General features: G+C 39.3%; 1 protein-coding gene across 6 annotated transcripts in view; it reads right to left on the bottom strand.

Moving 5' to 3' along the window:
• INTS6 (integrator complex subunit 6) overlaps positions 1 to 21,624 on the bottom strand; it is a 44,932-nt gene that overhangs the window by 21,317 nt on the left and 1,991 nt on the right. For all 6 annotated transcript variants that reach the window (XR_010309063.1, XM_064176262.1, XM_064176256.1 and 3 more), the window contains one exon: positions 2,065 to 2,154. Coding sequence is in view for 5 of the 6 variants with exons in the window: in XM_064176262.1 (XP_064032332.1) it covers positions 2,065 to 2,154 (90 nt within the window). In the remaining variant the exon portion in view is untranslated. The remainder of the gene's footprint in view (positions 1 to 2,064; positions 2,155 to 21,624) is intronic.

Below are 21,624 nucleotides of genomic sequence, written 5' to 3' on the forward strand. Positions count from 1 at the left end.
AAAACCAATCCAAGAAGAATCCATAGCATAAAACCACTAATAATGACGGTATTTCAGTAGTACAAGCCCATCACTTCCTCACACTGTGACAAGTGAATCCAAAGAATCTGGTCAACGTGCCATAATGATCATAGAACTGATGCTGGCATTCTTAGATACATCAGCACTGAAAATCCCACCAACTTGTCCTGGTGGAGATGATAATTGCATACACTGCATAATTTCTGTCTCTAGCCTGAAGAAGCAAAGAGACTGAACTACAGAAGTATTCCTGAACAGGTAAGGCTCTTTATCTGCAAAACCCTTATTAAATTTCACAGAGAAAGAGGACATCTGAAGAATTCAGCAAGAGCTCTGAAACAAGATTTAAGCTTGACTGCCTCACACAAGGGCAAATGACAGTGTTCCCATAGTGATAAAGCTGATTTCATTGGTAAGAAGGCAAATGTTCACCTGAGTGACAAAGCTTTAAGAAAACTTGCCTCCAGGCTCCCTGCCGGCTTCACAGGCTTCCCAAAAAAACAACGTTCTGTCAGCTCTCCTATACATAAGTTTTAAAAGAACTAAAAATATATTGCCTTAGCCCACAAAAACTTTACACAGGAAGTAAAACACTGTCGTCATAGCCACTGGGATGTGATCACTTCCAACATCAACTCTGAAAAGCCTCTCCAAAAATCAAACCTAAAGAGAAAGAGGCATTTAGACATGACCAAAAAGCTTTCTTATTGAAAAAAAAAGAAAAGGCAACAGACTTTTGTATCTCCAGAGCTGTGTTACTGCATTAGCATTCATTTCTGCATGTTGAATTTCAGAGGTAACTGTGAAGGATGTTCAAGTTACACTAGGAAAAGACTCCAAATAGGGATGCATTGACAAAAGCAAAAGATAATTCCTGAAAGACAGAAGGATCCTTGGATGCTTTGGAAATAAAGCATGGAAATTAAGAATGTTCCTACTAGTACAGCTGTAACAAAAGACAAAAAAATACGTTGCTGGTATGAGATATATACCCTGCAGATACATATGGAAGAGCACTCCAAGAAACCTGCACTTTGTCTTGCAGGAAGTAAGAGCAGTGGTCACTTTCAGTTCTCTCAACAAAGCGACATCGTTACATTTGCTCATTTACCAAGGAATCACTAAGTACTGGAAGAATGCAATACAGTAATAGAATACTAGGAGAAATTCAAGTAACTAATGAACAGTGATGCATGACAAGCTAATCTGTATAGTCAAATGCCACGTGCATGGAAAAGTCTGAATTCCCCACATAAGCTATAGGGCAGACCTTTGCATAATAACCTCTTCCCTGAAAAGAGAATGAGCTTCAGGGTTTTTCGGTGTGTTGATTGGGGTTTTATTACTGCTACTGTACAGAATGAGCACTGAGCTGCTCAGATCAGTCCTGCTCTTAGTGACCTCCATCTTTTTAAGATGAGAAATCAAAATGGCCAGCAAATTAGAACAGTTCAGTGCCTCAGCACTTGCTACAGCCCTAAGTGTGACTGATGTCTGAGCAAGTACTCCCATATATCAAGATCTTGTGTTTTTAACTGCTCTACAGACTTAATTTGAAACACATTTCTTCAGCTCTTATGTTGCTCTTCAGGACATTACTGATTTGATTATCATCAACTTCAGAGTCCAGTGTGAAAGCAGTACCTATTCTACATACTTCCTAGTAGCTACATCCTTAGGGAAATTGCATTATTAATCTGTGTCTACACTTAAAAAACTTTTATCAAGGCCAGTTAGAGGCACAGACACCTTACAGAAATTGATTTCTTCTGTTAACGTATTTGAAAAGCCATGGACTATCTGGATAAAAATATCCAAGTGAGCAACAGCTCTACTGCACACCTCTGTTGTAAGTGACATGGAAAAGAGCAATTTGGACTTCTGTAGTACTACTGCATAAAATTAATGCAAATTAAAAGAAAAAGCATGCATGCTTAAGCTATTAATGAACACACTTCTGATGCATCATTTATGCTCCTACTGTAGGCCATATCCTAATGTAACATTTAGTACATGTCAGTGTAAACAGAGATCAGCTCTTACCTCTTCCTGTATCCCACTGGTAGTAGTTAATTTACTTCCATCAGTAACTGTTATAATTATTGCTGGCTCCAGAAAAAAGGGGTTTCGTCCCTAAGGGGAAAAAAGGCAATTTCATTTAAAATGATGTAACAAACTTCTAAGCTTCTGTTCAGTCATTAAACAGATACTTGTACGCACCAACGAAACAACGAGACTCAAGGTCCTTATTCTCACACACTAAGTGCAGTGCTACAGCTTCACGAATCTTTTTGCAGCTAACCCACATTAAGCCAGGCACTCAATAGATCTGTATTTAATAAATGTGTATTAAAACATGGCAAAAATGGTTAACACACACCTGGAAGAACTACGTGTAGTGCAGTATTCTGCCACTTAGAGGAGCAACTCTCTTGAAACCAAAGACACTTCCAATTCTCCCTATTCCAGGGTTGATTTTACACGTGATTTAATTACTGCATGACCAACCAAAGCGTTTGCATAGTGCTTTACCGTGAGGATGGTGAAACACTGGAACAGATTGCCCAGGAGGGGGCTGAGGCCCCATTCCTGGAGATACTCTGGCAACCTGCTTACTGCAGAGGAGGCTGAACTAGATGACCTCTGGAGATCACTTCCAACCCAAACCATTCTATGATTCTAACTTGTGATCACAACCCCTGAATTATGAACTAACTCTCAAAGCATTAAGGAAAACTCTTGACAGTACCAGCTGCAGTCTGACCAAAGCAATTCAACCATGCAAGCAAGACTTACTTCAGACACAAATAACTGAAAAATAGACTTTTTATACAAATCATTTAAAACAGTAATGCATACAAGGCAAGACATTCTGTGATTGCACCAAGATATTCGACTACTCTAGCTGTAACAAAAATGAAATTGATTTGCTATTGGCAGTTCATTTTCCTACTGCCAGTATGCTAGAAGCTTCTGCTACTGAAAGAGAGGATCCAAAAGTAAATCCATGTACCCATCAAATCCAAACCCAGGAAGTCCTAGCCAGGGTTAAAGTCAGCAGAAGTTTTTGTTTAGTGAGTCCTACTGCCTTTTGCCAAGCTTAAGGGCTCCTTCTTCTACTTCAGAAACAATGAAGAAAACTACTAGACTTACAGCCTAGTTCTCCTTTCAGAGGCAAACTGTCTCACAAATCCTTACAATTTGCTCTAAAAACAGAGAGAACTTGAGAGGTTTCAAATCCATTTTTACAAGCCATTTAACACAAAGGATCACCTACTGCTTGTGTGCTTTTAACAGATACCAGCTAACAATTCAACACATTTGGTGAGTCGTGTCTGGTTTAAGGTGGAAACGCCACATTTACAGTAATTCATTTACTACATAACAGCAAACTAAAGTGATTTGCTTAATTTCTCAAAACCTAGTGAAAATCTTAACATTTTCTTTTTAAAGAAAATTACTACAGATGGAAAAAAGCAAAAAGACTCAAAACCAGTGAAACTTAATCTCTCCCACACAGGCTAAGCAAGTTTACAATCCACTTTAAGCAATTACTCAAGAATTTAAGGGTTCCCAAAATACACTTAATTAAAATAATTTCCTAAGAATATTTAGCCTTATTTGTTTTTGAAGAACAGCTATAGAATGTTATTTTGCCAACTAACAGTTCCCAACAACTGCAAAAAATTCACTGGAAGGTAATTACACTGCAGTGAAATAACACTGAAAGCCAAGTGTCTAACTAGAGAAAGAGGCTACTGTTCTTATGAATACTGAACATAAAAATAATGCTGCTAATAAACAATTCAGGAAAAAAAACACCTGACAATTGATAAAAAGAAGATTTTAGACTTTTCACATCATAAGAATGTACTTTAGAGCAATATTCTGGTCCGACCTGAAATCTAAGCATTAAAAACAGAAACTGTCAACTCCTATTGTCCAAATATCCTCATTATTTTAAGCCCTTTTGTGTACCTCAACTACAATCTTCCTCAATTTTACCCATCTAAAATTTAAGCCTTAAACATTTTCAGCTCAGAGTGATTATGAATTAACAAGTAAACTAGAGATTCTAAGCTTGAGCTTCCACTCCTTCTACCCTTCCCTGCACCAAGAAAAACATCTGAGGGAGAAATTACTTACTCCTCACTTTATATGTTGTAATTTCACAAGCATTTCACTTGTACAATGGATGATCACCAACATAAGTCAAGTCATACAGCAACACACTCAGTAAAGCAAGAATATCCTTTTGCCGGAATAGGAATAACATTCCTCTCTAGGCAGAGCAACAATTGATTTGAGACTCTGACCCCAAAGACAGTCACATTTCCACATCTCAATTAGGGCATAACTGTGGAAACATTAGCAATGCACTGTTGCAGAAGCCTTCACATCTGTTTAAGTAACACTGAAAAGTTTCTCCTTGAAACATCTTTTTCACTAGCTCAGTGTGAAAACACAGTAGTCTTTCATTCAGCTCATCAATACAGCTATAAATATTATCCTTTCCAGAAAGAACTGTGAAATCAAGTCACAGAGTATACAATTCACCACTAAAGACAAGTGAAGAGAGCTGAGTTCACTCAGCTGCATGACTCCACACAATTTTGAAACGTGTAATGAGTATCTGCAGTCCACCTGAAGAAGCAAAACCCAATGTATCAGGCAATAATTCCAGACAAAATGTCTATTACTGAGGTTCACTATTTTTAACTAACAATGTCCATGTCCTCTTACAGAGTACCACTGATTATTATCCCACTCCTCACCGCAGCTACACAAAGACATACTGAATGAGTCGCCATCCCTGGAGGTGTTCAAGAAAAGACTGGATGAGGCACTTAGTGCCATAGTCTAGCTGACTGGACAGGGCTGGGGAATAGCTTGGACTGGAGGATCTTGGGAGGTCTCTTCCAACCTGGTGGATTCTATGATTCCTTTTAAAAAATCCTCTCATTTATAAGGCCTCAGAACTCAAAAACTGTTTGAGTAAATCTGGCCAAGTTCCAGAGGACTTAGCAATTTTTTAACCAAACCAACTAAACTGCAGTTTTGCCAATTCCCATTTCAGAACTGTATTTCAATCTAATGAATCTAAAACCACACTCAAATGTTTGCTCTTTGTAATCCTTCAGAAATACTTTACTAAAACAAAACACTATGAACTTGCACATTTCAGAAACAGTCTTTGAAACACACAGAGACACCACTGCCTGTGAATGGGTAGGACACCTTTCCAGCAAGGCTCAGTTCTCCCAGTTACTCAGTGAAAGGGTGAGCGACAGCACACATTGCGAGCTCCTTGGCAGATTACAGGTATATGCTGAAATGCACTGGAAATAAGCACAGTATGCCAAAGTGTAAAGAAAGAAGTCTGTTTACAACATACTCTGACAGCTAACTAACCACCACGAGGTTTTGCTTGCTGCAAAAGTAAAAATAATCCAGCAGCTAATTTTAGTATCATCTTACATTCCCACAAAGGAAATTGAAAGATGGAAAGTGTGAAATCCCAACTTCTTCAAAATAAATAGGGGAAAGATGAACTTGGCCTCGCTACCAACACCTTGGGAAACATATGGGCACTGCTCACAATTTAAGCTAGCATTATACAGGCCTATTCTAACACATAAAATGCTACTTCTGCTATCTGTTTTCAGACAGATTATAGCCACTGAGAGCGAACACACACTTTAGGTTAGTAACTTCACTGCTATATTTAAACTGCCACAGGCTTCACCCCAGTTTGCCCATCAGGCTACAGTAAATTAAAAAGTATTTTCAAGTTTTAAACTCTGATTTTCACAGAATGGTTTAGGTTGGAAGTGACCTCAAGGATCATCCAGTTCCAGCCCCCTGCAGGGACATCTCCCACTAGAACAGGTTAGTCAAGACATCATCCAACTTGACCTTGAACACTTCCAGGGAGGGAGCATCCACAACCTCCCTCAGCAACCCAGTTTCAGTGTCTCACTACTCTCACTGTAAAGAACCCTTTCCTAACATCTAGTTTGAATCTCCCTCTTCCAGTTTAAACCATTACCCTCATCCTGTCATTACAGGAACTTGTAAATAGTCCCTACACAGCCTTCCTGTAGCCCCCTTCAGATACTGGAAGGCCACTCTAAGGTCTCCTCGAGGCCTTCTCTTCTCCAAGCTGCAGAGCCCCAACTCTTGTAGCCCTCTGAACATCTCTGTGGCCCTCTGGACTTGCTTCAACACTTCCATATCCTTCTTGTGTTGGAGGCTCCAGAACTGCACACAGTACTCCAGGTGGGGTCTCACAAGAGCAGAGCAAAGAGGCAGAACCCCGCCCCGTCTGGGCTGCACATGCACACTGCCAGCTCATGTTGAGATTTTCATCAACCCATACCCCCAGGTCCTTTTCCTCAGGGCTGCTCTCAGCCATTCACCACCCAGCCCATATCTGTGCTTGGGATTGTGCCAACCCAAGCATAAGACCTTAGACTTGGCCTTGTTGAATGTCATGAGTTTGGCCTGGGCCCACCTCTCCAGCCTGTCCAGGTCCCTCTGGATAACATCCCTGCCCCTCAGCAAGTCGACTGTGCCACACAGTTTGGTGTCAGCTTGCTGGGGGTGCACTGGTTCCTCTGTCCGCATCACTGACAAAGATGTTAACCAGCACTGGTCCCACCACTGACCCGGAGGGATGCCAACTGTCACTGGTCTCCAGGTGGACATTGTGCTCTTGATCACCACTGTCTGTGTGCCACCATCCAGCCAACTCCTTATTCAGCAGTACTCCACCCATCAAGTCTGTGTTTTTCCTGTTTGGTGACCAGGATGTCATGCAGGACAAATGCCTTAGGTCCAGGTAGATGATACCAGTTGCCCTTCCCTTGTGCACTGTTGCTGTGACTTCGTCATAAAAAGCCACTAAATTTGCCAGGCAGGATCTGCCCTTGGTGAAGCCATTGCTGGTTACCACCAACCACCTCCGCTTTGTTTTCCATTGGCCTTAGCAGAGCCTTCAGGGGGATCTGCTCCACGATCTTGCCAAGCACAGAAGTGAGACTGACTGCTCTGTAGTTCCCAGGGTCATCCTTTTTTCCCATTCTTGAAGATGGGTGTAATGTTTGCCCTTTTCCAGTCAGCAGGAACTTCACCAGTCTGCCATGACCTTTCAAATATGATACACAGTAGTTTAGCAACTTCCTCTGCCAGTTCCCTCAGGACCCGTGGGTGAATCTTTTCAGCCCCATGGACTTGTGCACATTCATTCCTGGGCTGCTCACAAACATGATCTTCAATTATAGGGTGCAGATCTTCCTTCCCCCAGTTCTTACTTTGGACGTCTGGGACTTGGACATTTTGGCTGGAGCCTTTGCTGTTGAAGACTCAGGCAAAGAAGTCACTGAGCACCTCAGCCTTATCCATATCCTTTGTCACCAACTCTCTATTTGTCTTCTGGAAGGGTCCCACGTTCTCCCTAGCCTTCCTTTTCTCACTAATATACCTGAAGAAGTTCTTCTTGTTCCACTTAACATCCCTAGCCAGATTCATTTTCAGCTTAAGACTTGCTTAAAAAGTATTTTTGAAAAACTACAGACTGCTTATTTTTATAGCTGGAAATTCAATGGCAACTAGCTCCCACAGGGACTTCAGCTAATTGCCTTATGTAGGCAAAGTGGCCCGCGTGGTATCTCACTCTAAATAGCTGCTAGAGTAATCTGACTGTAAATTCTTTTCAATAACATACTTTTCCCTCTGAAGGGTTCTAACAGCATTGAAAAAAGTACTGAGGAAGAAGCATCTAAGTTTTTAATGACTGATCATCCTGCTCAGCTACTAAGTATTATAATGTGATGCAAGAGGGTTTTTTTAATTCACCCACAATCTGCATTTTCCAGGATATATATGCACCAAGAAAAAAAGAAGTCTCACATAACGCTATTTAGAAGAAAGCCATTTAAAACTCAGCATCATTATCAGGGCAATCTTGCAAGCTTGCTTGTTTCTTTTTAGCTTGGCAAGAGATTCAAAGCCTTAAAACTCACTTATCTGTTACACAAGGTGCATTCTATTTAACGTCCTGACAGCTTCACGACTATTTGTTCCAAATCACAAAGCAACTCAGTTACAGTGGTTGCCACTTCTTGTCTCCAGCTGAAGTACTTCTGTGCTCAGATAATACAAAACAAATACACTGCACCACTGAGCTCTCCACTGTTCACACTGGATCCCAGCAAGAGGTACAGCCAGTCCACCCCAGCTTGCACAGTGCTTTCAGAGGCAGGCTCAGTTCAAGCCAGAAAATCTATCAAATTACCAAGAAAATCTGCTGCTTTTGTTAAACTCTTGAAACTAAGAATTTGCTTTTGTGAGAAACTAGTACTAAGTTTCAGCATGACTGAGAAATACACTCAGACTTTTTTCTTCTTCAAAGTATAGAGGTAAAGCAATTCAAGAGCAACTGCAATCTTCAGAAGCACAAATATCCAGTATTATGCATGCAGTAACAGAACTGCTTTAAAACTAGTGTTATCTCAGTGGTCTTTTAAATATTGGTTTCAGGGTCAGAAGTGTTGATAATCAAGAAATGGCTGAGGCAGAAAAAGTACCAAAGAGGAAACTGCCAAGTCAGAGACTGACAATGACATGCTCAACAATCAACTACTCTATAAAGTATCTAGTAGCACAAAACCTTCATCCCCAGGAAGGTCTAGGCATTCAAAGTAAAATAGAGTGCAGATTTTTAACACATTACAATCAATGGGAAAAAAACCAACAAAACTAATTTTCAGATCACAATGAAAGCTCCAAAAGGTATGCAATTATTGAAGTACACCAGGAAGTTTAACAGTTGTACGGCACATCCATACTAAATTACCTCAGAAAACCCTTTTGTTTTCAGAAGTATCAAACCTAACTGCCACTAAATTTAGTCATCTGACCAAGAAACACAGAAGTGCACCCTAAGTTTTTATAGGGTCAGGTTTGGGGTATTTTTGTTCAAAAGGTCAGGATTCTCATAAGTGCTCCTGAGAATCTGTGAGCAACCATTGCTCAAGAACAGTAGCTCGAAATGAAACCTGAAAGTCAGAATGATGGCAAAATTAGGAGCTTTAAAGCTATTTCTTTAAGAACCAGAAACAGCCTAAACACCGAAATACTGAGCTTGAATTTCAACAAACTAGAACAGATGGTCCAAATCCATCAGAGCTTTCACTTAGAAACTTCAGTCACACCTTAATAAAGTCATGAAATGTCTAAAACATTAATGTTTATTGGAGTCTTTCCCCATCATCACTCAAGGCAGAACACTGTCAGTCAACTGCACAGAGGTATTTAACAGCTGCTCTATGCTCTGACAGTCAGCTATATAAGAGGTGGAGCAACTTCTTGCTTGTCCCACTTGCACTTGTAGCAACTATTTTTTATCACCTCTGCAGAAGGAACCAATATAGTTACAAAGACCTATAGAATCAACTGCTTTTTATGCATTCACAGTTGTTTGCTAAGTCATGCAGTTCACCATGCTGGCACCATAGTGGTATTTTAGTTAATTCATAATTGGCAATCTAACTGCTTGCAAAAGCTACTTCTAAGATTTTTTTTAATATATGTAGACAGATGATCACACATGTATTACACACACTCCATAGCACTCAAGAATGAATACACTTTCTACTTCAGTAGAGTACTAAATTCTTTCCTCCTACTTCCTAAGAAGCAAAATGTCTTTGAACAGCAACTTTCCCAGGTGAAGCTACACTGCATACATATCACCTAGTGAATATTTTGCACAAACATACTATGAAACATTGTGATCTACAAGAACACAAGCATACATAGGGGGGAAGAAAAGAACAGTAATGGCCATTGGATTCTACCAGCACATTTGTTTTGGTAAATCTCACTTCTCACAAGAGCTCCACGATTCTGTGGCCTAAAACATACAGCACCTCCCAACTACTTCATGGTCTTATCTAAGTGATTGAACATGTAGGATAAAAAATGCTTTGAAATTTTATTAGTTGCCATGGCTGTTTAGGACTAGAAACTGGCCCCATCAACAAGAACCACTGAAGTGTCAGACAGACTTCTATAATTTCGGCCTGAGTAACAACTGAGTAATATACTGGAATTCTATTTGGGATTAAGTCAGGCTTCACACATCAGAAGGTTGCTAATGTGCCTGTTCTGCTGTCCTTGAGATTTTGATGCATTCCCTTGATGCTGTTGATTATTCAATACACAACACAGTTTTGCAGCAGCAGCAATTCCATCCTACTAGTAGATGATCAGATATATGTACAGCAGACGCACTTTCAGAAGCCTTAAGAAACAGTTCAACCAAAGATACACTAATCAGTTTGAGTTTTAAACAGAATATAAGTGTTTTGAAGTCCATTATGAAGTTTTAAGTCATAAAAGAGATGTTAACCTAAACCAGAATTCTCCCTTGGTGCCTGATTAATGCAGAGATACATGCCAGACTGGTCACAGATTGGAATCTTACAAAACAATCTAACAAAACACCATTCCAGAAATTACACTGCCATCAATTAAAAAATACTCAAATATTCTGAAAGAGCTGCAGGACAGTAGGAAGAATCTTACTATTAACTGTAGTCCACAAACATCTGCAGTACATTCTTCATCAGAACACTGAAACCTTCTGACAGGCTGCAGGGAGAACACAGGTAAATTTATCACCTGTTAGAGGCAATATGAGAGAGCTCCTTACTACATCCAGAAGAAGGGAGCTCCTCATCTTAAGGGGAAAACAACTGCTATCAGAAGTGTGGAGAACAACTGCAGGTTTTCAAAGGTCAAAGTCCATAGTCCCAAATCTCACAAAGATCTCGTTCCTTCGGATGTGCAACAATGCACACAGGCAGTGGGTGAAAGCATCAGAACACCTCAGCTGAGGTATGGGGGAAAGAAACAGATCTGACAATAGCTGCAGGACTTGACTGGGCCCACGACAATAAGAAAGCACTATGAAAACAGTAATTCCAACACTGCTGTCTCTCTCAGATGAGGACTCACATATGTTTTCTTGGATTTACCTCCGTAAAACAGGCTTTTATCATCAATGTTCGGTCAGAAGAGGGTATCAGAGCACCTCACCCAGGTAAACTCGTGTTTTTACTTTGTAACAGGAAAGCCAGCCAGCAGAGGGGGCACAAGTTAAAAAAATCTATCCTTGTGTGAGGTGATGGAGTAACCACGAGACACAAGGCACCCTGTCTGAATGCTACCTCGAGTACATAGAAACAGGTAAATACTTTTCTAGAACTCTGTATATCTAAAACCCCTTAAATGATTGTAGAAGTACAAATACGAAATAATTCCTGAGCCCTAGTGCCTCGATCTACGTGTTTACTCCAACAGCTAGTTGACAGTTTCTAACACCAGGGACAGCCCATGCTGTCACTGCACTTGGCACTTCTTTTGAAAGGCCTTAGCCACAAACGTTCAGCTGTATTCCACGGTGCTTTTGAAGCTATAAAATAGTATTCTCTCTCAAAATATCTGATCTTTTGAAAAAAATAACTGTAAACAGTTTTAAGAAAGTCTGTTAGAATTAATCAAGGTCTGAACTCATGCTTCCATTAACTCACCATTTTTTCTCCGAGAGGAACGGAAAAGGCTGCTCAAGTGCTCATTCCTCCTGCATTCACTCACACTCCAAAAGACAGAGTATCAACAGCAATGATTTTGCAGTAAGGACAACTAGCAAAAAAAGATGGTTGCTCCACGAGGTGAGATTTCAAAACCTAAACTCGGCTAGGCGCAGCTGTTCTTTCTTAGAGTTACAGCAAGGTTATTATAGCCAAAGCAATTTTTCATATCCTGGAAAATTCTTTAGATAAGTACATTGCAAATGCCTAAGAGTTACTACAACATCCAAGATATGCACCACCAATCACAGCTTCTTATTTGGAATGTCTGTGCAGGATTACAAAGTTCTATGGGTTTCTCTTCATCCTTTACTGGCACTACAGATTAGCAGCAAATAAAACTATTTTTGCACATGTAGGTAGGACATTAACTTGATGGCACAACTGAAGCTTTCCACATTTCAGGTGACTGGAACAAGGGAGTTACAGATTTAAACAAAACACATGCACAAGAAAAGGAAGAGTTAGCAAAAGGGTTTCAAAACAGAACAGGTGCAACAGCAATCTTTTTCTAAAAGCTCAGTCAAAAACCGAACTCAGCAAACCAATCACTTTTAAGAACAACGGGAGCAACAACCACTACCACCATAATATAGGCTACATAAGTTCCATTTCGGAACAGGAAATGTAAGGTATTCAGGAAAATAGATGGTATTTCAGAATCACTTACTCCTCCTAAACACTTTCAAAGTGATCATTTTCTTAACCATTTAAGGCCTCAATTAACTACTGACGTTTCAAATATATATATTTGGCCTGTCCAGTCTAAAAGCCCTACAGCAAAAATCAAATATCCACTCAGATATTACTTCTGTAATTAAAAATACTAGAGAGACAAAACATTGATCTGAATTGTGCAAGCAAAGAGAAACAGCAACTGTTTCCCCAGATAATTACCAAAAAAAATAGCAACTAAATACATTTAAAACATAGCTGTTGGTTGCTTCACCTGAGCTTGCAGGTTTGCATTCTATAGGCAACGATTTCATTGCACATCCATCCTGGAACTTACAACAAAACATTCTCTGTGGTTAACACTGTTCTTACAGGTGCTCATAAATTTACACATTCCTTGTTTCCAAGTCTGGCACTGAATGTACTGCCTAAAAACTATTCAACTGCACAACTTCAGACATTCTGAAATTGTACTCAAAGTCTGTGCTGAGAACGAAACTAACACAAACTAAAAAAGCAACCCAAAGCAGCCTGAAAAAGATTCAATGCAAGAAATGAGAATTTTGGAATACAAAATCCCCTTAGTGAGTAGCATACATGTGAAAACAGAAGGCACGTTCATACTGAACAATAAAAGGTATGAGCACATGCTGTGATTTACTAGGACATCAAATTCAAAATCTCAAGATACACTGATGTCTTCATGTGCCTAACTCATACTGTCCCCATCATTATTAACTCAGGTTCCAAAACACCAGTTTAGTATAAAGGTTTGTCCTGTTTCTTTCATCTAAGAACAAATTTAATTGAGTTCTAAATAACATGTTATATAAGTGATAACTTCTTGATTAACTTCTAAGTGCTCCACTTTAGATCAAGTCCTTGTTAAGTTCCAAATTCAAGCAAGTCCTTGAATCTTTCACAATTATGTGATTCTCTTAAATAAACACACCCCAAAACAATCAACCAAAACCAAACCAACTAGCCAAAAAATCCTCCCTCCCCCTGCCAAATAAAAAATAGTGAAGATGCACTTTATCAGTTTGCTACAGATCAGTAATGAATCACCACTGGAATCATCTGAAACCGGATAATCAACCAACGAATCCTGGTGACTTCTAAAGTTAATTAGCTGAATGTAGTAAATGTAAGCTGCTAAAGAGAAGTTGTATTTGGGCTTTTATATACTTAAAAACAAAGAAAAAAGCTAAAACAAACAGTCACACCAACCATGACTTCAAAAAGTCAGCTACGAAGAACTTGGGTTTAAAGACGAATTTGGTCATATTTCCTAAAATATTCCTGAACATTTTGTTCCAAAAACAACTGACCTTGTCAAGCTTGGATCAAGTTCATAATTACTGCAGCCTATCTGCTTCACAGCAATGACTTCATATAGCCAGTCCTGGCTCAGTCAGTGCAATGGACAATGCAAAGTCAGGCCTATATTTTCCATATACTGGAGAAAGATACTGAGTCTCACAGTTGCCAGGACACCGAGTAGGGAAAACACAGGGAAAACCAACCCCAAACACACACAGAGAAACACCTACAGCAGGAAAAGCTAAAGAGTTGTATACAAAACTATTCCCATCTTTTTTGGGGGTTACGAACCCAGAGTACTGACCAGCTACTGAAAGTGCCTTGAGGCACAAGCATAGGGCAATTCTTAACTGCCCTAAGACTCCCCCACAGCTCCCTCCGAGTTTATCACCACTACAGCAGCAGCAACTTGGCTGTTTTAAAACAGATTCTGAACCATGCAGTTCACAGTCCATCTTATTAAGGATGTGATCAACCTCTTACTTACTGTACTACATGAACTCATACTGACCACCTGAAGCAAGTTTGGCACAACTACGAGCACATGAGCAGCTGTAGGTTCAGAAGAAGGGCAAGCAGCTACACGGAGTATGGCTTACATATAAATATACACAGGGAGGTCAGAGTTATAGAATTTAGAGTCCAAAGGGAGGAATACTGGTGGAACATGGGCACTTCTCACTCATATTATACGTGCTGAGCATCAAAGAACAACGTCAGTACTCTTAATTGATTGCAATGACCAATATTCTCGATTTGTTCAACTCAGCTTTTTGACTCAAGACAACATTGACAAAGCAGGCAATGTATCCTCAAACAGCATTATTGGATAATTAGATTAACACCCTGCTACCCACATGCAGTAGCAGTCACATATAGATAAGTAAAGACAATATTCTATATTAAAGACAACAGCAGTGGTTACACTGAGCAGGTAACAAATGACATTACTGGGGTAAAAGTTTCCCAGGCAAGTCAACAAGAAGACATTAAGCATTATCTGCAATATGTACATCCGTGTATTCCATACTAAAGACTTCATCTGCACCACCATTCCTGCTAGACAGGTCTTCTATAAAACTTCCAATGTTCAAAGCAATGGAAGTATCACAGAACCACAGAACTTTAGAGGTTGGAAGAGGCATCCAGAAATCAAGTTCAACCTCTCTGCCAAGGCAGGATCACATAGGGTAGTTCACACAGGAACATATCCAGGTGGGTTTTGAAAGTCTCCAGAGAAGCAGACCCCACAACCTCTCAGGGCAACCCGTTCCAGTGCTCTGTCACCCAAATATGTTAGACATAATCAACACTTGTTTAACTTTTATTCTAGTTACCTACCACTGCAGTGCTGCAAGCTTCAAACTCACCATTCATACTAGAATCATTACAGTAGGCTCAGATGTTGACAAATCCTCTTGTCCTCTCAAAACCCAGAAATCTTTCCTACCCAGTGTCCCAAGCACAGTCATTCAAGGCTCCTGACTACAGCCGGTATCATACCTTGCAGTCAGCAATTTCTCACCTATTTTAGCTTAGCTGTACACCTAGCCTAGTTTCCACACTGAAAAAAATAGATGAATTTACAGTCCACTATGGATTTAAGCCTAAGATAGGGCAAATCAATTAACCCAGCCAGACACACTCTCTCTAGAATGAAAACAGGTGCTTAGGCAACAGGCACTTGAGTGCTCATTAATGTAAGACTGAAATTGCCTAAACAATACATTTTTGAGAACTCTAGTCCATTACAGGTAAACTGTACGGTACCAGAGTGATTAAAGACATCATAAGAAATATGAAATGCTATTTGCTGTCAATACTTAGAATTAACTAAAAATATTCTGATGCATAGAAATACCTTACAGATACATTATATCCTTTGTGGACATCACAGAAAGGTACTACAGGATCGTCAGAAATATTATGGCTCTCAGGCTAGTCCACTTAAAAGAATCAAGAACTTTTTAATATAGGTGGGTTTTTTTTGTCCACAGTGACAACTGGACACTTGGTAAGAGTTGTGCATTAGCTAGGTATTAACTCATGTAAATGACATGACAAGCCAATCAGTTGCACACACAGGCAAAAACATCTTGAAAGAGGGGCCAGACAAAATGACGCTAAAAATCAAGCTGGGAGTCACACTTATTCTAAGTGGGAAATGCAGACATGGGAAGAACAAATCATTACACGTACAGGAAAAAAAGCAACAGCAAGCAATATTCTCAAGCAATGCAACCATAGTCTCAACTGAGACTCAGATGAACTGAAATTTGCACACACAAGTTAACAGCTCTTCCAAGCTTCACACAGATCTACAAGAGATGTTCAAGACTGAATGCGACCATTCGGTCAGATAAGTGAAAACAAGCTTAAAGAAAGTAAATATAACAGAGACACTGAGAAAAAAAATAATTTGTACTTCATATAACTAAATTCCTGGTGCTTGCATCAATACTTGTTAGCTCTGCCTCCCTGACAACTGCCTGTAAGAAGTGCAAGAGTACTTCAGCTATGGCACAGTACCCTGAAGCACCCAAATAACAAAGACAGTATATCCAAGGAGTCTGTAACAACCTGAAGCAAAGACTTTAAGACAGAAAGTCAAGCCAAAAGACAAAATTTTGATACTCTGAACTCTCCTCAGACATTCTCCAATAACTTTTTCATACATCCAAAAATAACAGCCAGAGACTGACATCTCTATCATCTACTCAAGCTTTGGAGCATGAATGTACTCACCTGACCCTTAAAAATCAAGGCCATAATGAACACATTACAGCACTGCTCCCTCCACAAATTTATTTAAGTACTGAACACTTAAAGATTCAAAGTGGTCAATGTATATTTGATACTCAGAACACAAGGGAGTATCTCACTTCTGCCATTGAAACAGATTGATGAGATCATTGTAATCAGAGAAAATAAGGATTTTTTTGTAAGTCTGTTTCAGCTTTTAAACTATTTTAAAACATTAGAAACTGAATTTTAAGAACACTCAAGTTCGGTGTGAACGCTGAGACCATCACTGAACTCCGTAGCCCTGGGAACACGGAAAGGCATGATGTCCCATCTCACAATACAGTGTCTGCAGCTCTCATTAAAGGATACTATAAAATGGAAAATCAGAAACATTTCAAGAACAGACAAGATGGCATGCTTAAAGGTTACAGCCTAAAAAGTATAAATTAGAAGCTATATGCTTCATTTCATCAGGTAGGAGGTTAGAAAGATTGACTTTCAAAAGCACTTCACATATAGATCTTTGACATTAATAGGCACATAGGCTCACATTAAAATCATTTCTATTCCTCAGAACACTGTAAAGCCTTTTATATATGCACTTCTGCGATTACCCTGTCTAAGCCTGCTTTGCTCTTTTCTGTTGTCTGAAATTGTCTCATTTGGGATTTTTGGGAAGTGGTAAAAAAAGACTACTCTGTAAGTTGCTCTCGAAGTGCAAACCTCCACTTCTTCCAACACAAGAAGCAAATTTCCTGTGCAACTCTGACAGAGTGACAAAGCAGGAAACACTAACCTAAGCTTTGGTTCCAGATTTGGATGGATTCTCAACACTAGTCATTTCAATGCAGTGTTTGTAACCTCAGAATGCCATGGCAAAAGTCATGCTCGAACTACTCTGACTTCTAAAAGTCAGGAAAACTCCTCAGAATTCAGAAGGAAATCCAGTATATTTCCTCGGAAACCAAACGGAAAACAAATCTGCTCGACAACTTGAAGAGAATGCAAAAGCATATTAAATACAGTGTTAAGGGGCAATATTTCATGTAATTGCTAGGTTGTTTTTTATTAAAGCAGATCTCTGACACATAAGCAAGAAGTCAGTCCACAACATATGACTTAAAATCAATACTGTTGTGTGCCTACAAGCACAATCAGACTTATCTCCTAAGTATGCTTTTTACATGTATTTGGTATAGTACTTAAGCCATTGTGGTGACCTCTACAGATCAGCACTGAGTTTTACTGTGAGAATACACCAGCAATACTGTTACAGTACTTACAAATGAGTCTACTCATATATTCAGAGAGAACTACAAAGTAGCAGTTAACCCAAGATGATCATACATGGTATGACTAAAACCCTTGGAAAAAAATAACTTGTGGAGTTCAAAAATTATGTGGGACACCTTTCCACTCCCAGGTGAGAAGCAGGTCCTTCCAGCCCCCAGTTTATTTCTAAGTTCACCAAAGTATTCTTAGCTGAATTCCAGTTGGATTTTAGTTTGTCTCAGAAGTTCTGTTATGCTTGCATACATGTGAAATGCATTGCAGAAAAAAGGCTTTTACCAAGACTGCACACAGTGGTTTAAAGCAAAGGAATTCTAGTACTAGTCTCAATGCAGAGAGCACCTTATTAGTCACTGCGAATGAACAACAGCAAGTCCGCTTGGATTATAGCAACATTACAGCTGCCTTTGTTTCAAAACAATTTAGCATGTGCCTTTGTTACGTCAAATTTGTTTAGAAGTCAAACTCATCTCTAGGCCAGTTTTACTCTATCAGTAATAATTCTGATGCTGAACAATACATGCAAGATACAGTAGTGAGATAGAAAGCTCACAGAAAGCTTATGTTACTGAGAAGAACAGTTTCCAGCTGCAATATTAAAATAAAATTTCACCCTGAAAAAAACACCTTGATATATCAGGTCAAACACTTTAAAATTCACTCAGATGAGGGAATTTTATCCTCTTAAACCTCACTTTATGCTATGCCACTGAAAAAACAGTCAAGACCTTCATTACTCAAATAACAGGCAAAGTGAAACACAGGGCACGAGAAAAACAGAACAATTTCAAATATGCATCAAATGCAAATTTTGGTAGTGTTATGTTGCTCCTCTGCACATAAAGTATCAGAACACCATTGATACATATTTTACCTACCTTAAGAGTCAGAGCTCAGTCCTAGGAGCTTCACTACAAACTGCAAGCAAGTGAAATACATAAATTGCTCAAACACCTTACACTATTACAACAGCAGTTACATTTTTCATGTTTTGTGTTTCCACAGAAACACATCTATTATTTAACCTTCCCATCAACTATAAAAATCTGCACATTTGCCTCAAATGAAACTATTCAGCTAAACTTTGACTACACATGTACTGCTGAATTAGTCTCAGCTCTAAGATTTAAGAGGGTATTCCAAGAGAACAGAAAATCTACCAGTAAAAGGCTTGGTATTTCAGACTACCAGAAACAATGGACAAGCTGAACAATGATAATTCAATAAGCTATGCACAAACTGGGCTAATCAAGTATGTTTTGCATGATATGAAAGTAAGATCTTGGTGAACTTCTTATGTTTAAATCACTTTCTTCCTGAAGACATCCAAGTCCTGTATTTTTTCCTAAGCTTTTTATACAAATGCAAGAGGTGAACAGGACAACTATTTTTAGTGAATGCAAAAGGCTGACACCCTATTTGAAGGCTCATTCTCCTGCTATCATAATCACTACAAAGCACGATGTGGTAGAAAAAAATGTAACTGTTACCTGACTAAAGCAATATAATACAGATTTTAACAATCTGAAAGTGATAAAAAAATTAAAGGAATAGTCACCTTAAAACATGCGTACATTCCAAAATCTTTTGCTGACAATAATCTTCACAAAAATGGGGATATAACAACCCTAGATAAGGCAAAGGGCTTATATAAAGCCACACAATAGCACTAACATCAGAAGCAGCTTATAAAAAAGTTTCCAGGATCTTGACAATCTAAATGCATTGACAGAGCCTCTTTGAGAGCTGAATGTGTGATACCGTGGTCAGCCAATACAGCTGTACACTCAATCTTACGAGCAACGGAGTCAATACTTTACTGAAAAAGTAATATGTAAGTACTCTATTTAAAAATCCAAAAACACTGATGTTGCAAGAAAACATGAAGCAGGACATTTTCCTCCATTTCAGAATCACTCTTGTTTGGGAGGTCAGCTGATGGAGAACTCTGGTCTGCTTTGAAAGAAATCAAGTATAGCAAGTCACACGGACATTTAAACAAACTGCTCATACTCAGCAAAGGGACATCATGCCTTTGGATGACACAGCCAGACAATCCCATCAAGCCTATATCTCATGTTGCCATTTGCATGTGCAATGAAATTCTGTTATACAATTCATACATGTGAAGCAAATTATCTTGGCAAGTATCTCAGACACTCACCAATGCACCAAAATAAGTGTGATAGTCAAAAGATGTTAAGTCAGAGAGATTTTTTTCAGAGAAAAGCTTAGTAACAGTTTAGATTTATTACTTCAAGCAATACCACACTTAAGATAATTTAAAAGTTTGCATTTTTGCAAAATCATCTTTTCCTCCCACTCTAAGATAATCACTCTTCAAATGTGTCTGTTATGTTTCGGTTACACGTTCAAATATTTGATGGTCTTAATATTTGCAACTGCTTTTAGGAAGTGAATCAGCACTTTATGTCCTCAGTGAAAACTATGTCAAATGCAACTGAGCATTACAATCACTTTTATTACCCTGGTTTTGTACATTTCTCATATCATGTACATTTAAATACCCATTTATGTTGAGAGTAGTCACGAATGACAGGCATCTGACAGGATACGACATAGTGCTCAAAGGCCATTGTGAAGCTGAGGAATTAACCGCCCTGGATCTCATCCTGTGAGTGCTGAAAGACTAGTTATAAGTGCCCCAGAATTTGATCTGGTCTACAAAAAAACATTATTTTGATAGACCCAAAATGGGAACTTGTGAATTCTGCAGCAGATGACCTGGCACTTGCAATATATTAATCTATTTTTACAAACACTAAAAACAGTAAAAATCTGTCTTTAGTCAAATGACTGCATATGTGAGCACCTCTTCAACAACCAGCTCCACATGTGGAACAAAGCAACACATGTGCAAAGAAAAAAAGTGAGCTAAAGTCCAGATAGACTTGTAACCAAGTAAGATCAGAGAAAAAGTCCTTGCTCCAGAGCAGCTGTTTGCAGTAATGCACACTACCAGTGAGTCAAAACAGTCGTGGCAACTCAGCTGCCCACTTGATTCAGTAGTTGAATGCAGCTGTTTTACCTAAATTTCTGACACAGGTTTGGAGTGCTATAGCTATCAGTAACAATTGCACCTGAAGTCCAGTGTTCAGAAAAGCTTCACAGAGCTTATGTAACCACACATCGGAAAACGGGAGAGATTAGCAGACACATGTAGAAGAGGACAGCTGATGGCAACGGAACTAGCACTTTTTTTCCGACTTTCATCACTAAACCGGCATTTTAAAAACGTTTACCCTCACTTGGTCACCTAGTGGAAAAGCCATGCAACGCACCACGGGAGAGAAACTCCCCTCCCAAATAAACAAGGCATGTTATCACACACTCTGCTTAGACTGGAAAGGGGAGAGGCAGAAAGGGAACTTATTTTGTCATATTCCCATATCAAATACCAAGAGCAGTAACTAATCCTTGCATGTTAGTACATCCTATGTGAATAATATGGTACGCTTTGCCTACTGTTATGTCCTTTACACAAAACAAATCCAGCGTTTGAGCCAGTGTCAGAAAGACCTGGGTATGCTTCCTAAGCACGTGTTAAACCTAGAGTTTGTCTGTTAGAAACTCATACTAAGCAAAAGAATGCTGACCAATCCCCTCAAAGAGTCCTGCTTTAAAGGGATAGCTGCAATATAGACATTAGAAAAAGCAGTTTCTCAAAGCTCCAATGCAACCAGTAGATTTATAGAAATACAGGTACACAGAAAAAGGTTGCAGTGAACTCATTGGAAAGAGAAAGATTTGGAAAACTGTGCTCAGCTCAGTACTTTCAAGCCTGCAGTGTCAGAAAAATAGCTCATCTCCTAAGTGATTCTACAGCACTGGTCAGAGAACGTAAAGCTTTCACGACCCCACCAGGCTCACCAGTTACAGTTTTGAAACCGAG

Source organism: Pogoniulus pusillus, chromosome 3 (assembly GCF_015220805.1).
Source record: "Pogoniulus pusillus isolate bPogPus1 chromosome 3, bPogPus1.pri, whole genome shotgun sequence".
NCBI lineage: Eukaryota > Metazoa > Chordata > Aves > Piciformes > Lybiidae > Pogoniulus > Pogoniulus pusillus.